Raw genomic sequence first — 13,345 nt, 5'->3', positions numbered from 1 at the left:
GTGGACAATTATGGCAACCCTAGATGTATGTATGTACAGTATGTATGTATTATATAATAATAATAATAATAATAATAATAATAATAATAATAATGGGATTCATGGAGCTCTTGATTTCTCCCCTATAGTTTCTTTATCCTCTATTGTCTTAGTGGCCATAGAAGGAAACCTAGAGACCATTCCCATGCTTGAGCATTTTAAAGTCTTTGCCTAGCTAGATTGCTTGATTGGTTAAGCAGTTAGCAGGGTTGCTGTAAGTTCTGACCAGCAAATAATTAAGACTCCAGCACCACAGGTATATTCTTAAATTTATATCCTTCTTTTGTAAGGCTTCTAATTAGGCACCAGGCACTATGATCTACCAGCACTTATGCATATTAAAGAACATTAGGAAGAAGAGACATTAAGATATATCATGACATAATTACTAGTATCAATTAAGAATAGGCATTAATGGTATTCAGTTCAATTAAAATATTATTAATATTTTGTTAGATTTAAACAGCCATGAGCATTTCTGAATTAAATAAAATCCTAAGCTGATTTCTCTTTCATTGGGCTGACGCTGATAAATCACACATTTTTATCTATACAATATCATGCAGAAGAATGTATTTGAATTACTTTTTCATTATATATCTGCCATAGGTCCTCCCCCCCCCCTTTTTTTTTTTTTTTTTTAACAACTTAGTGAATTGGAGATTGCTACCAGATCAGGCCAAGTAAGACTTGAATCCACATCTCGCAAAGCATTGTCTACATCACTAAAAACATGACTCCTGCACTCCTCTGACATCTGAAAGGTCAGGGAAAGAAAACATGGCAACAGTAAGCAACTTAAAGGTTCAGAATCTAGGGGCAAATGATAAGAATCCCAGACTGGCCAAGTCTCAAAAATCTCATTATTTCAAAGCAATTTTTGGAGTGTTATTTTTGGAATGCTTTTCATTATTACTTTGGGTGGAATAGACCCAGGTTGTGGATCATATTCTCTAAGTAAAAGTGTATCTAATGTGATGGAATTTGTCACAGTTCTCAACACATCCATTTTCACAGTCACTGGGTAAGTAAATAATACATGGAAACTAGCTGTTGCCCTCCAGCTCATAATATGTTTCCATAGTGATGTTTGGCTCTGAGTACACTCCACATCCCTACTTTAACATCCTATTCCCAAAACTGGACACCTGCCACCAAGAGGCTCCAGATGAAAGTCTGGCTAGCTTCCATTCTGTTCTTGCTGGACATCCAGATGATCAGTAACACCAGACTTTACATTGGGCACATAAGTGCTTTGCTGGATTACAGCCTCTAGTAGGAACTGTTTGTGCTAACATAAGGCATATTGACTTTTAAGGCTAATAACTTCCATTCAATTAATGCTAATTATATTATTTATCTTTGGGGATTTTGTCTAGCTGGATTGATCTAAGTGCACAATAAATAACTGCAGTCTTATGCGTTTGCTTGCTGGAAGGAGAACAAAAATTCTCAACAACAATAAAAAGAGTGGACTTCTTAAAAACTTTTTTTTCTGCCTAAGGCAGCCTCAGGCTGACAGCAGAAATAGGGAAAGTCCACTCTTTGCCAGCAGCCTGTTCAGGACTTCTGCCGTGGCCCGCTTTGAGAGCGGACTGTCTGGTCGCTGTGGTCGTGCACCAATCAGAAACCAATCAGGACTGGAGCAGCCAGAGGATGCTCCAAGCCACCAATCTGTTTCACCTCTATGTTGCATAAGCTCAGTTGTTGCAGACTGCAGAATATTATAAAATGGCAGTGAAGAGAAAAGGGGATAGCATAGGGTGATGGGTTCTGTAAACCAACAACAGCATCATCAACAAAATGTGATGAGGACATGTTCCACTAGGAGTGATTTAGTGTCCAGGCATTGTAAACTTGTCTATCAAGTTAATGAGATTCATTCCAGTGCTTAATAAGCAATTTGACATAAATCTTGAATGTTGAAACACATGTGAAAGAAAGTAATTGTGGCAGGAAAGTCTGCTTTCGATATTACTTGAACAATGTATGTGCTAAAAGTTGACAGAGCACTTTAAGATTTTTGGAAGTGAGATGTACAGAATCAGTTTGAAATAGTCATAAATTGATTCATTCAGGTGATATTTTTGACATTCATTGTGCATTATTTAGAATACTGAAGAAAATCTGCCATTGCTAAATATTACCAGGATGCCTTGTGCTTATTTCCCCATAAACAAAATTGCGATTCTCATCTAATAATCACACTCTGTGACATGATGTCCTCTCCTAACTCTGAAGCATTTTTGTTTGTTTCTTTGTTTATTTTCTACCCACACTTCAATCTTTCCACATTCAGGGCAATTTAGAAAATGGGGGGGGGGGACAACAAGAGATAACTTAAACAAATGACATGATATAAGCAATTAGAAACAGATTATCCAACAGCAGGGCAATAAAATAAAAGCCAGCAGAGATTAAATCTACAATGATTAAATAGCCTGAGTAAATAAAAAGCACGTGAAATGCATCAAAGCAGATATCAGATTAAATTTCCTGGAAAGAACATTCTGTAATGGTCCCAGCACATGGGGGCTCCACCTTGCTGAAGCTAAGCAGGTCTCAACTGGATCAGTTAGATTGGAGACTGCCCAGTATGCCAAGCACACTCGCTTCAGTTCCATGATGGAAGAAATACACCCACCCACACAACCACATTTAATTAGTTAATGGGGCATCACAACAGAGGAGGTTTTAAAACCAAACTCTAAAGTTACAACCAAACTCTAAAGGGAGAAGAACCTGTGCAAGTACCATCAACCACAATTTTTGTATATGTGAAGAGTCATCTGATGATTGAGACCTGCAGATTTTTCCCCTCAGTATGTCCAAAACCAGCACCAAATTTATGCCCATTATCCACAATTGTTTCTTTACTTCCTGTAAACCCATCAGTTTGTCTACTCTTTCCATCCTGTCTGAGGAGCATGAATTTCTGAAACTGTATAAGACAGGATATGGATTGACTTGCATTGCACAGCATGTTGTGGGAGTGGTAGAGAAACCTGCGGAGATCTGCATTGGTAAATTCTAAATTGAAGGTACTCATGATTATGTCCCTCCTATCTTTGCTCCCAAGGAGAGTCCACAACAGTAGGTCTTTTAAAAATTGCCCATCCAAGACCAGGCTGCCTAAATCAGTTTACATTGCAGCAAAAGTAGCTCACAAAAATAAATGACTGCTAGGAGTGTTCAATTTCAGCAGCTACTATGTAATTGCAGGTACGTTCTGAGAAACAGGGAGGTCTGAAGGGCACAGTAGGTGATGTAATTGTCTCTTATGGTGAAAAAAACCTCCATTGTTTGGACCCCCATGAGCTCTGGATCCACTACACTCCTGGAAATTCATTTGTGACTGCTCTAAGGGGAGGTTCATCTCCATGTCATTAAACCACAACACAGACTGTTTTATTATGAGGCAGAAAGATTAATCTTTCAGACTGTATTCAAGTCTGTCTTGAGAGAGAAAGAGAGAGAAGCAGAGAGATATGTTTCCACTCCCTTTCTTTGAGCCGAAGGAATGAGAATTACTCTAACAGAACATTCTTTCCATGTTGGAAAATACAACTGACCTGTAAAGACAACTTCCAGATCCTGTCTGTCCCTTCTCTCTTCCAGGAGTCTCTTTAGAGCATAACTTGGAGAATTCCAAATGTCAGTAATTATCTCCTTTTATTTCGTTCTTACTAAGGGGTGACATTATTCCTGTTTACTTCAGTGTACAGGAAAGAATTAAATTTACTGGCAATAGTTTACCTTGTGCTTGAGTCATGTTGCCTGTTGCTTAGTGACTCACTTCTATGTCATCAACTTGTAACTTGGGGAGGTGGGCAGACAGGGGTCGGGGAACCTTTCCTTCCTGTCTAATCCTGCATCACTTTCTCACATGGAATACATTAATTATAAAGATTGTGCTCAAATCACACAACATTCACAAATAATATCTTTTTCAGAGTAATTCTATGTGATTTTCATAGTAATCTTATGTGAAGACAAATATTATGACAGATGAACCATGAAATCAAAACCACTCTCAGGCTGGTGTTGGAAGAGTAGAACATGTAGGGAGACTGTGTTTTATGTCTTTGTCTGCCTTTTTGGATTATTTTTTCAACTTCCATTTCCCCTCCCATTACTTTCTAGGAGAAGGAAAATAAGAACTCCTTTTGGCAGGCTGCAGAACCTGAAAAGGCATTGTTTAAAAAGGAATTCAATCCTGCAGGTCATTCAAATAATTTTAAAAACAATGCATTGCCATTATAGGTTGGATATCCCTTCTCCAAAATGCATGGGACCAGAAATGTTTTGGATCTCAGGGTTCCCTCCCAGATGTTGGAATATTTGCATATACATAATGAGAGAGCTTGGAGATGGGACCCAGGTCTAAACATAAAATTATTTATCTTTCATATACACCTTAAACAAATAGCCTGAAGGTAATTTTATATAAAATCATTTAAAATAATTTCATGCATGAAACAGAGTTTATATACATTGGAACACCAGAAAGCAAAGGTGTCACTATCTCAGACACCTATGTGGACAATTTGGAATTTTGAAGTATTTCACATTTTGGATTTCCAGATAAGGGACACTCAACCTGTATTCATTATAATTTGAAAAAGATTACTCAGTGCCTCCTTCTGAGATTCCACTTCTCTCATGCACCCCTCCAATATTTTTCTTAATTCAAAAAACATATACGTACAATATCCTGTCAACCCTTGGATTTTGCCTCAGAGACATTGACTTGTTGGAGCATGGCAACAGACCCTTCTCCCTCAACAGCACACAAAACTAGGCTGAATGTTCCAAAGATCACATTTCTTTAAGGTTTCCCTGTGCTCCGAAACTAGAGGATTCTTATACCACCCTGCCTTAGATGTTCCTTATTCTTTTTGAAAGGGCAAGTGTCCATAGGTCCACAGATATGGTATCCAACCACATATCGTTGTTGAGTGTTAGATATCTGGACAAAATTGGTAGGGGAGCAGCGGTCCTGTTTTTTATCCCAGGAACATGATACATACTTGTTAAATCTTAAGCAATGCAGGATGTTATTGCCAAAACCAAAGTCATAATGTAGGCTGTTCTGGTGTGAAGGAATTAATAAAGCCAGTACTGGCACATTTATCACACCAAAAGTAGGCTGATGAGTTGGCTGTTTCACCAGCCCGCAACCAATCTAAAACTATTAGAGGAAAAAAACTCCAGAAACATTTATTCTGATCCTTGAGGCCAGGAGCACAGGAGACAGTGCCGCTCATAGTGAGAAAACTATCCATATAGAAGTAACCTTTGAATGTGAATTCCCAAAGCCTAAAATTCTGGGGGTGCATTGGTAGAGCCCTAAATACTGACTTAATATCATATTTGCCTAACTTGACAACCCCTTCACATGTTTACACAATATTTAAATGGTTGTATTGCGGGAGAAGGTAAAGACTAGCAGGAGTAGCTTCGCTGACCTCTAAGAAAGAGGAAAAATTAGAATTCACCTGGTACCTTTTCAGGTGCCATCCACCAGAAGGAAAATTCTCAGGTTAGTTATGAGAAGGAACAAAAATGGGCCAACAACCCTTTCTTAATATGTATCTTTGCCAATTTTAGCTTACCATACTGACTCCATCCTCGTTACTGATTTAAAGTTACTAGCCTTGTAAGTAAGCAACTTGTCCTCAGAAGGAAGCCAAACTGAAAACCTGAAATAAAATATGTCACATCCTCAATATTAAGGTAGGACTACAGCCAAGTTTTAAGTTACTTAGCAACTTAATTGGGTGACTCCTTTTTGAAGTAACTGGACTGCTCCTCTTACCACCACCACCCTGCATATTCTCTGTTTAGATAATATGTAATCTATTCATAATATTGAGCCTTCATTTTCCTCTTTATGGCAGCTCTTAAGGAACTTAAAAAATGCAATCATGTCAACACTTTGTCTTCTCTTCATCAAGCTGAACATGTCCAGCTCCTTCAATCTCTTATATATTTGGTTTTCCATACCTCTTATGATCCTAGTTGCTCTCTGTGAACCTGCTCCAACTTGCCCATATCCTTCTTTAATAGAGGCATCCAGAACTGAATGCAGTACTCCAGATGAAGCCTGACCAGCACAAAATATAGTGGGACTGTTACTTCCTTTGACTTGGAAATCCAAGGTTCTATTAATGCAGCAAAAAAGTATTTGTTTTCTTTGCTGCAACATCACATTGGTGGTACCTGTTCAGTTTATAATCAACAATAATCCCAGGGTCTTTTTCACATGTAGTACTACTGAGCCATGTATTCCCCATTCTATATCTGTGCATTTTCTTTTGTGTGGCTTAAATGTAGAATTTTGCATTTACCTCTGTTGAATTTCATTTTATTAATTGCAGCCCAGTTTTCTAATATATCAAGTCCTTCATAATTGTGTTCCTATCTTCCAGTGTGTTAGCTACTCATCCCAGTTTTGTGTCATCTGCAAATTTAATAGGCATTCTCTCTACCCATTAAACTGCCTGCTCCAGAAGAGGATTCTGCAATTGCTGCTGCAACTCTGACAATACCATCTTGGGATGATGATACTGGGCCATATATTTATCTGAGAGAAAAACTCAAAACAGCATCCTGTGCATTAGCTGATCTACTTCACTATGCTACTTATTCATGCATATATGAGTGGACAGACCATGCGGCCACATTTGTAACTTCAACTACTGTATAGTAAAATTCTCTTGAATATTTTTAGGGCACTTCAGATGATCAGATTCATCTATGTAGAAAGAGTTAACCTTTGGAAAGTCCATGTAGAAAGAGTTCACCTATGTGGGCTCTTCATTATATCCTGTAGCAGTAGGTGAAGAAGCAGTATAGCTTGAAACAATTTCAGATATCAGATTGGATGCAAACAAAGCTAAGTACATTTTGGTCCCAGTGATTTCAGCAGGCTTTAGTTTATCCATTATAAATTTCTTCCCTTGATTTCAATAGCACTAACTTTGTCTGAATCCAACCCACTCTCAAGCAAAACATATGAGTGCCCTGCATCCAAAAGCAAATGTATGCATTATTCTTCACCTCACCTTGTGATTACTCATTGCAATATGTCTCAGAGATAACTCATGAATCACATCATTATAGGGTGATGAGTGAGTCAAGATTAAGATGTTGTACAGTGGACCCTTGTTGTAGGCTGGGGTTTGGTTCCAAGATCCCAGTGTATAACAAAATCTGTGCAAGCTCAAGTCCCATTAAATATAATGACATAGCAAAATGGTTTCCATTATAAAAAATGGAAAATCAAGTTTTGATATTTGAAATTTTTACTTTTTTCGAACATTTTCAAACTGTGGATGCTTGAATCCATGTATAAAAAATCCAAGTATAATAATAATAATAATAATAATAATAATAATATGTTTTATTTATAGACCGCTATTCCGCGATGATTATAGCGGTGTACAGTAAAATCGTAATACAATACAAAATACAGTTAAAGGAGGGAGACGTCTCATCCTTCAGGCAGTCCAAGATGTTGCTGGTCTGCCTGATGGCTCCCTCTGAGGCCGAGATGACAGTTGAGGAGGGAGGGGCCTCTTCCTTCAGGCAGTCCCTGATGTTGCTGGGTCTGCCTGATGGCTCCCTCTGAGGCCGAGATGACAGTTGAGGAGGGAGGGGCCTCTTCCTTCAGGCAGTCCAAGATGTTGCTGGGTCTGCCTGATGGCTCCCTCTGAGGCCGAGATGACAGTTGAGGAGGAAGGGGCCTCTTCCTTCAGGCAGTCCCTGATGTTGCTGGGTCTGCCTGATGGCTCCCTCTGAGGCCATGATGACAGTTGAGGAGGGAGGGGCCTCTTCCTTCAGGCAGTCCAAGATGTTGCTGGGTCTGCCTGATGGCTCCCTCTCATGGCCGACTATACTAGAAATGTGGAAAGATAAAGCAGACGTTAGTGGAAAGCCCACTCCATGGAACAGTTGGATAAGAAGCTAGGAATTTAAAAGCCATTTGGTTTGTAAAATAGAGTGGTCCCTTGGCTTACGTAGAGGATCCGTTCTGGACCCCCCCCCCCCCCGCATAACCCCAAAACCGTGCATGCTCAAGTCCCATTCAATTGAATGGGGCTTGTGCTCATGGCATGGGAGAGTGTGTGTGCTGCGGACATGTGCACATTCTTTCTCCCATCACGCAGCTTCCACATAAACAGGAAGCCACGTATGGAGCACCCGGCTATAGCACAGGTGCACTGTACCAAATTATCTCACTCAATAAAAAATGTTATCAGGCCAATAGGTCTTGTGAAAAATATTGCATTACCACTAATACTAATGCTAGAGGGCAAGTATCCACTTTACATAATTGGCTGTTAGAAAATATATCATGCAGTTCTAAGCTTCCATGGGAAACCAACATGAATTTAGTCTTCTCCCCCATATAAATCTGTCTCAGTCCAGCAAAAAAGTGTTGAAAGTTATACACAGTTGGCATCTGTGTCTTGTCCAGCTTTCATGTATTTATAAAAGTTTGTTCACAGTTTGCTGTAGAGAATATGGTGAAAATGGGTCCCTCAAACATATGCAATTGAAATGCCCAACAGTGAAATATTTTGTGGGGAGTTAAATATTTTCTCTTCTTTTGTGTATAGTGAATCAGAATCCATATTCCCAGAGAACTACCATTATTGACAATATTGACCAAATAGAATAATCCACTTAAACATATGAAATAGACTTTTCTCCTTGCCACAGATAGTGCTGAAATTGTTCATCCAAAACTTAATTAAAGTAGCTGGCTAAGTAGAATCTGGGTAATAGCTCTATTAGAAAAAATTGACAAGTAAATCAAAATATGTCAAAAGAGGGAAACATATGAACAGTTCTGACAAAATTTGATTCCCCTTGATTTCATTTGTAAATAAAAAAAATCTTTATGTTATCTTCTGAAACATCACCTAAAATTCTGGAAAGATGTTCTATCTGATCCTAGAGCCAAAAATGGATATGGATGAGGTAAATATAGTATATGTAACCCCAAGATCTGTTTTTGTACTGATTAATTCTCCCTTATCTGAAATACTTGTGTTTTGGATTTTGGATATTTAAAAAAAAAATTGCAATACCTGCAATTGCATTATATACACACACAATGAGATATCATGGAGATGGAACCCATATCTAAACGGAAAATTCATTTGTGTTTCATATATACCTTATCCATATAGCCTGAAGATGATTTTATAAAATATTGTAAATAATCTTGTGCATGAAACAAAGTTTGTATACACTGAACTATCAGAAAGCAAAAATGTCACTATCTGCCACCCATTTTGGTTTTTGGAATATTCTGGATTTTGGAATTCCAGATAAGAGATCCTCAACCTGTACCAATTACATTACCAATGTAATGATTCTTGATTTTATTTTATTTTATATTTTTAATTGGGACAGCATATAACACTATTTTAACTATGAATTACACTTTGTTTTTGTTATTGTTGGTTTTTTTCATTTTCTGACTTGTCATTTGCTTTTATATTTTTGTTGCTGTATGTAATCATTTCCTTTTTTTAAAAAAGAAAATTAATTCATTATTAATTTATAGCAAAATGGGTAAACTGTTTTCTGATTTTAAAAGGATGAAATTAATGGTTCATAATCTTACATGTGAGCCATGCACTGTGTCAAAACCCTATGGGAAATTAAAAATGATGCACAGAACAAATATAAATAGTGGAAACACATCCTATTTGCATTAAAAGAAATTCTCTACCATGAAATGCTTATCTCATCAAGATGATAGGACAATGCATTTACCAGCACCCTAAACCGAGAAAAAAAATTGTGCCCTAGCTCTTCAAGTAGAGTGGGCAGGTGGAATAATTGCACCCTTACTTTCCCCTCCTTATACCAAATGGAAGCCCCTCCCCCTCTTTCTGGCAGCTTGTGGAAAACTTCACACTAGTAAAAGAATTTCCCCTTTCAAAGAACCCATATATTGGTTCATATACAGATATGGTGTGTCCCATATATTTGTGGATACACAGATACACAGGAAAAAATTGATCAATTTTCCTTCAAGTTAAAAACCTTATTTCCATGTATCCCTTCATTGCACAGTGGTTCATCCAATTTGTTTATATGTGGCAAGTGTAAAAATGAATGTTGTTTTGATACAGAATGAGATCCATTGTCACACCAGTATTACTTTATTTGATTTCCCCATACTTCCTATAAATGTAGAATCAAGCACACTGCACACCCAGTAGGAGAGGGAAGAAACCCACAAGAACAAGGAGAGAACAACCACTTCCACAGCCTAGTAGCGTATACAATTACAGTAAAGTAAGTGTGATGATCCAATACTGGGAAAAATTATGGAAACACTTTCTGAAGTATTGACACATTTTTGATTACCAGGGCTTCAAATTCTACTATATTTTTGCAAAGAAGGCTTCTTGATTGAAAAGCAAAGGGTATAACCTCAGCACAAGGTGCCCTGTTACAGGTGCTATTATAAACAGATCAGTCTTCCCCCATCTTGATGCCTTCCAGTTGTGCTGGACTAAAATTCCCATCAACCCCAATCACCATGGACAATAGGCAAGAATAATAAGAGGTGCAATCCAACACATCTGGAGGACACCGGGTTAGGGAATCTAAGTTACCGTATTTTCTGGCGTATAAGATGACCCCAACTTTTCCAGTTAAAATATAGAGTTTGGGATATACTTGCCGTATAAGACTACCCCTCTTCCAATGCACACCAAATTAAAAAAAAATTAAAAATCAGATTTGATTTCAATATGGTAATTTTTATTCAAATGCTTATGACATGCAGGTACTTAGCAGGAAAACGTGTTGTATACAAATCCTGCTTGGATTGGTCAGCTCTCCCTGCCTGTCCAGCCCTCCCTGTCTCTAAGACTATCAGAGCGGTAGCACAAACATGGCCCTTTTTTCTATACCCCAGGTGTCCTGGGCACCTGCAGCTTGCTCCGCCCTTCACTTACACTTTCTCAGTGAGGCGCCCCCTCACCTCATCATCAGGACTGCATGAGTGGATTTTCTTCTACTGTACTTGTACAGCGCCGCCCTTGCTGCTTTCATACGGTCACCACATATGGTGGGGATGTGGCCGTGGCCATTTTTGAGCTCCCCTACCATATGCGGTGACCGCAGATTCTGCAGTCCAGCTCGGAAGTTTCAGCACCTGCTCCAAAAAGCGATACCCGGCATATAAGCTGACCCCTGACTTTTGAGAAGATTTTCCTGGGTTAAAAAGTAGTCTTATATGCCAGAAAATACAGTAAATGAATTTTGCAGACTGAAAGCTCAGGTTGATTTTAAAAAGTTTGATATGATGTAAATGTGAATAAATGATATGATAACAATTTGCCCATTTCGTTTTTTAAAAGATGAAACTTTGTAGTTAAAAAAATTCTCCTGTCGTGTCTTAACTGTACAAAATGGAAACAGAATTAAGGAATTTTAGGGATGCGGAGAGATTGGAAGGTAACTTGTTCCAATACAACACACACAAGGTGATCATAGTTCATATTTGGTCCCCTTTCCCAAATCCCACTGCGATGAATGAGAGTCACAGAAGTCATCCATTCGCTGTAGTCCATGCTGGTCTTTATTTCATAAGGCCTATGCAGAAGAACATCCTACTGGATTAGGCCCATTCTCCTACCCAAAACAAAAAGGAGGACTGCACTCATATTAAGAAGGAATTTCATGCCTTTATGTTTTAGGATCATCCCAAAGGACAAGACCATTATCCTAACTGGGACACTAAAAATATAAAATGGAAGGACCCCACTCATAATAAGACTTTTCATGCTGTTGTATTTTAAGATCCACCTTAATATTCTCTTAATATTTTAATCATTCATCTTTACTTTTCTGAAAAGACATTCTTTTGGTATGATTTAGAAGTGTTTCCATATTTTTTCAGTTGTGTTTGTGTATTTATTTATGAACTCTGTACATTTTTGTGGTTCATGTTTAGCCATTTCTGTGCTGAAAGGTTATAAAGAATAATCCCATCTAGAAATCCTGGTATAATTGACTATAAAAAGGCTAGCGTTTCATTGAAACCTAAATAATAATAAATGGCTACTTAGATATGAATTATTTAATCAGCCTTCAGTGAATCCAACAGATTAAGTATAGATTAAAATGATAAAAATACTGCCAGGATGTATACACTGCAAGGATACCGAATGCTGATAGCATAGTTGTAGACTATGAAGTAAATACAATTTCATTTAAATTTCCACAATCATAATTTATTTATTCTTCATTCATAACAAGCTAAACTACTGTACCATATATTTTAATTGATATATGAAGCAATTAATTTATTCAGAGACAGCTGAATCGATTTTTAAAGTCCTTTAATTAGTTGATTTTGCAGATACTGACCTTTTTAAATGCTTGTACTAATTTGCTGAAATCTTGCTTTGGTTTTTCAGTCATTACTGTCTTTTTCAAAATACAAGTTGTTTTGACCTTAATCCAATTGATAGTTCCAACCAGAGTAGCCTCACTGTATCAGTGAGTTTTACACAAGTATTAATTTAAATGCAAAAATGTATATCAGATGTGTTTGTGCCCTGCCTGTTCTCCATTGATCTGAAAGTGGTGGACATGCCTCTCCCCATTTTGTCCTCACAACAAACTCTGGGAAGTAGGTCAGGCTGACAATAACTGACCTGATCCAGTGTGTTTTGTGACTAACTGAAAGCTTGAGCTTGGTTCTCCCATGCCCCAATCTGGTCCTTTTACCATTGTACCACTGGTATACCAGAGCTTTCAAAATATTGCATGGACAAGTATTTTGAAACAAATATTAATACTATGGGATTTTCTCCCTACTCCATGATCTTTTATGGAAGCAAAGATAAGGCTTAAACAGTGGAAATCCACAGTAACTAGTCATGCCATTCTGATAGTTCATGTCAACCTGTTTCTGAGACTCAGCATGTAATCAAGGAACATTTATGTCAGGGCCCCTTTCTCATTACACAGTCACATCACTTTGATCCTATTTTAACTCCTCTAGTTCCATTCTATGGCACCCTAGGATCTGTGGTGTAGATAGAGGCATTTTGAATTCTCATGCCTCACCGAACTACAGACCCCAGGATTACACAGGATAAAGCCATAGTGCTATCATTGTGTGATAGAAAAGGTCCCAGGATGTGGCAGCCAACTAGGTAAGGCATTCAAGTCAATGTAAGTATTTATTAATACAATTTTCTCAGCTTAGAAGGGGTCTTACAGAAGATATCCAGTGCTTTACATATGTGGTTTAGTGACTGTA

The 13,345-nt window shown here is 37.9% G+C and overlaps 1 protein-coding gene across 3 annotated transcripts in view; it reads left to right on the top strand.

Moving 5' to 3' along the window:
* Nucleotides 1-13,345, top strand: part of LOC149318193 (neuronal tyrosine-phosphorylated phosphoinositide-3-kinase adapter 2-like) — a 221,237-nt gene that overhangs the window by 197,119 nt on the left and 10,773 nt on the right. Inside the window, exons 8-9 of one of the 3 annotated variants that reach the window (XM_089509206.1) lie at nucleotides 4,183-4,230; nucleotides 10,258-10,359. The exons of 1 other annotated variant lie outside the window; for it this stretch is intronic. In XM_089509206.1, coding sequence (XP_089365332.1) covers nucleotides 4,183-4,230; nucleotides 10,258-10,359 — 150 coding nt within the window. The remainder of the gene's footprint in view (nucleotides 1-4,182; nucleotides 4,231-10,257; nucleotides 10,360-13,345) is intronic. One more of the 3 variants, XM_089509207.1, reaches the window with a different exon arrangement.

Source organism: Sceloporus occidentalis, unplaced genomic scaffold (assembly GCF_023333645.1).
Source record: "Sceloporus occidentalis isolate IW3139 unplaced genomic scaffold, rSceOcc1.0.p SCAF_2, whole genome shotgun sequence".
Taxonomy (NCBI): domain Eukaryota; kingdom Metazoa; phylum Chordata; class Lepidosauria; order Squamata; family Phrynosomatidae; genus Sceloporus; species Sceloporus occidentalis.
This window is presented reverse-complemented; position numbering and strand designations above follow the sequence as displayed.